The following is a 2,789-nucleotide window of genomic DNA, read 5'->3' as shown; positions in this document are numbered from 1 at the left end:
TCTTAGACGAAGATGGCCACGCCAGAGTTGCGGATTTTGGATTGTCAGCGAAGGGAGTCACCGAGTCTAAGAGAACTAACGGAATTGTAGGGACACCAATCTACATGGCCCCAGAAGTAAGTATGAACCCGATATCAGACTTAATTATAACATTTATCAAGATATACCAATTATTATGATTGGATATAGAGAAGAGATAAAGGGGTGCTCCACTTCCACTAAATGGAGAATGTTTCCACTGGTGCCCCCGGTTGCTTTTAGTGGGTTTCCATGCCAGAACAATATCCCCAACAAAAGCTGGGAAGTTCTGAGTCATGGAGCAGTGTTGGGGCTTCTTTGTAGGGGACATTGAGGCTGAGTGTAGATGGATTCATCTGCCTGGCCTGTTTCACACATATGAATGGGGTAAAACCTCCAGTAACTGCTCACCCACTGTTTCCCTTCTCCTCTTTAACATGGGGAGCGCTTGTGAACATTGAGCTATTGGGGTCAGTATACCTTCATCCACCTACTTTAAATGGGGCAAGTAAAGGGCACCTCTAGGCAAAGCCCTAGACTGTTTAACCCCTTTCTATTCTATCCAACGTTTAAAAAAAAAAAAGGTTTTGACTATACTTGCCCTTTAAGCCCCACCTCCAATATTCGCAAGCTCCACTTCAGTTTGATGCCGTTTCATTGCAATTTTAGTCATGCATGAGCTTTATACATCACATATGTCACTATGTTATCATCTCTGTCCTCTGCCTGGTCTGACAATGTGCTCATCCCTTTTTCTCTTATGTTTCTTCAGGTCTTGCAAGAAATGGATTATTTCAGCATGGTTGACTATTTCTCCCTTGGAGTTATAGTATACGAGATGGCGTTTGGCAAACATCCCTTCATCACCAGTACTGACGACTGGGAACAAATAAAGATGAAAATGATTTATATGGAGCCCGATTTTGAGGAGGGTATGGACCCTGACCTCCATAACCTCTTAGTTAGGGTAAGTTACAGAGAGCCTCAGCTCCTCTATTGCTCAGATATTGTTATTGGTCATGCAGCATCTCTTTATATTTCATTCTCATATATTTCATTCTTCATTACAGCTTCTGTGGAAAGACCAAGAGGGCCGAAACCATCTAGTCAGTGACATCAGGAGCCATCCGTTCTTCAAGACTATCGACTGGGCAGAGTTAGAGGGAAGAAAGTCAGACGAGCCACCTGAATCTGAACCAGTAAGTATACAGATAATAGAGTCCAAACACATTGGAGGGGGAGGGGAGATTTTCAGCAGCAGGCTCTTCCCCATCTAAGACATTTGTTTTACCAGACTTTTCAGACCAGTGTATATGAATTTGTGATCACTATACAATCATACGGCCTGGTCTGAATGATTTCTGTTTAGTATTGGAGATGATTATTGTGTATGTCATCTGACCACTAGAGGGAGCTAGGGTGGAAGGAGCGTGCTTGGTGAAATCTGCTGCACCTCGGGGGTGGGGTTCACCATACTTTGTTACCATTCTCTGTATCAATTAGAAATAGTAATGAATGTCTTTTTCTCTTTCTAGATTTATGAGGAACCATCAAATAACAGCATGCCATTGAATGAATTTATCAAAACCCTGGACCGGGAGGCTCCAATATCACCATATGAGCAGGAGTATTTCACAGGCTTTTCATACATGAGCGACAGTTTGATGATGTCACCAATGGAGTTATTTTCACCTCCACCATCATCGCCAGAGAAGCCTAATTTCGCTGACTGTAGTGATGAGAGTGAGCTTCAGAGGGAGGAACCAATGGACTGGGATCCAATATTATCATTGAAGATCCAGAGACCAGTACCGACTCCAATGGAGAACCATTATAAAGATGCTCTTCAACAATTGGCAGAGCTAATGGTCGTTTATCAGCCACCACCAGCGGTCAGACAGGAGAATCTCTTCACACCCTGGCCAATGCATTACGAGGAGGCTCATAAGAACCCAAAAGAGCCTGAGGAGCCTAATAATATCTATGACTTTGGCTACAAGAGAGTTAGTCAGATTCAGCAGCCACCTCAGGACTTCTTCCCAATGGCATACAACCAGGAGAATCTCTTTACACCGTGGCCGATGTACCATGAAGAAGCTCATAACAACCTCATAGAGCCAGAGGAGCAGAATAATATCTATGACTTTGGCTGCAAGAGAGTTAGTCAGATTCAGGAGCCACCACAGGACTTCTTCCCAACGGCATACAGCCAGGAGAATCTCTTTACACCATGGCCGATGTACCATGAAGAGGCTCATAACAACGTCATAGAGCCAGAGGCGCAGCAACACCTATGTGACATATTTCTACCACCAGAGAGACAGGACAGTGGACTTACACCCTGGCCCTGTATTATGAGGAGGCTCATGACAACATCATAGAGCCAAATGTTCAGTTTTTCCCAATTGCCTAAGTCTAGTTCACACCCCTTCAGGCTGGGCGCACATGAGCCAGTTTTTATCAGTGTGCTTTTCTTATATTTGTGTGCTTTTCTTATATTTGTGTGGTTTTCTTATATTTGTGTGCTTTTCTTATATTCATGTGCGTTTCTTATATTCGCCTGCTTTGGTGGTGACACAGGCTGCTGCGTTTGGTGTAAGCTGCAGCATTTGGTGGTGACATAAGCTGCAGCATTTGATGGTGAGATAGGCTGCAGCATTTGGTGGTGACATAAGCTGCAGCATTTGGTGGTGACATAAGCTGCTGCACTTGGTGGTGACATAAGTTGCAGCATTTGATGGTGAGATAGGCTGCAGCATTTGGTGGTGACA

General features: G+C 44.1%; 1 protein-coding gene across 1 annotated transcript; it reads left to right on the top strand.

The window, feature by feature from the left end:
- The first annotated feature begins 501 nt into the window (after window positions 1-501).
- On the top strand, window positions 502-2,551 carry LOC141129790 (uncharacterized). Its single transcript, XM_073617864.1, has 2 exons — window positions 502-1,217; window positions 1,554-2,551. Exons 1-2 carry the CDS (start codon window positions 1,038-1,040, stop codon window positions 2,397-2,399), a joined length of 1,026 nt encoding a protein of 341 aa, XP_073473965.1. The 5' UTR covers window positions 502-1,037; the 3' UTR covers window positions 2,400-2,551.
- The last annotated feature ends 238 nt before the right edge of the window (window positions 2,552-2,789 follow it).

The sequence above is a fragment of the Aquarana catesbeiana genome, linkage group LG02, assembly GCF_042186555.1.
Source record: "Aquarana catesbeiana isolate 2022-GZ linkage group LG02, ASM4218655v1, whole genome shotgun sequence".
Taxonomy (NCBI): domain Eukaryota; kingdom Metazoa; phylum Chordata; class Amphibia; order Anura; family Ranidae; genus Aquarana; species Aquarana catesbeiana.
The sequence above is the reverse complement of the archived record's forward strand: the minus strand, read 5'-3'. Positions and strand labels throughout refer to the sequence as shown.

Bases quoted from the DNA above. Each gene is read 5' to 3' on its own strand.
- LOC141129790 (XM_073617864.1), top strand. From the start codon at position 1,038: ATGCAGCATCTCTTTATATTTCATTCTCATATATTTCATTCTTCATTA. The intron at 1,218-1,553 runs GTAAGTATACAG...TTCTCTTTCTAG, and splicing joins AGCCACCTGAATCTGAACCA to ATTTATGAGGAACCATCAAA.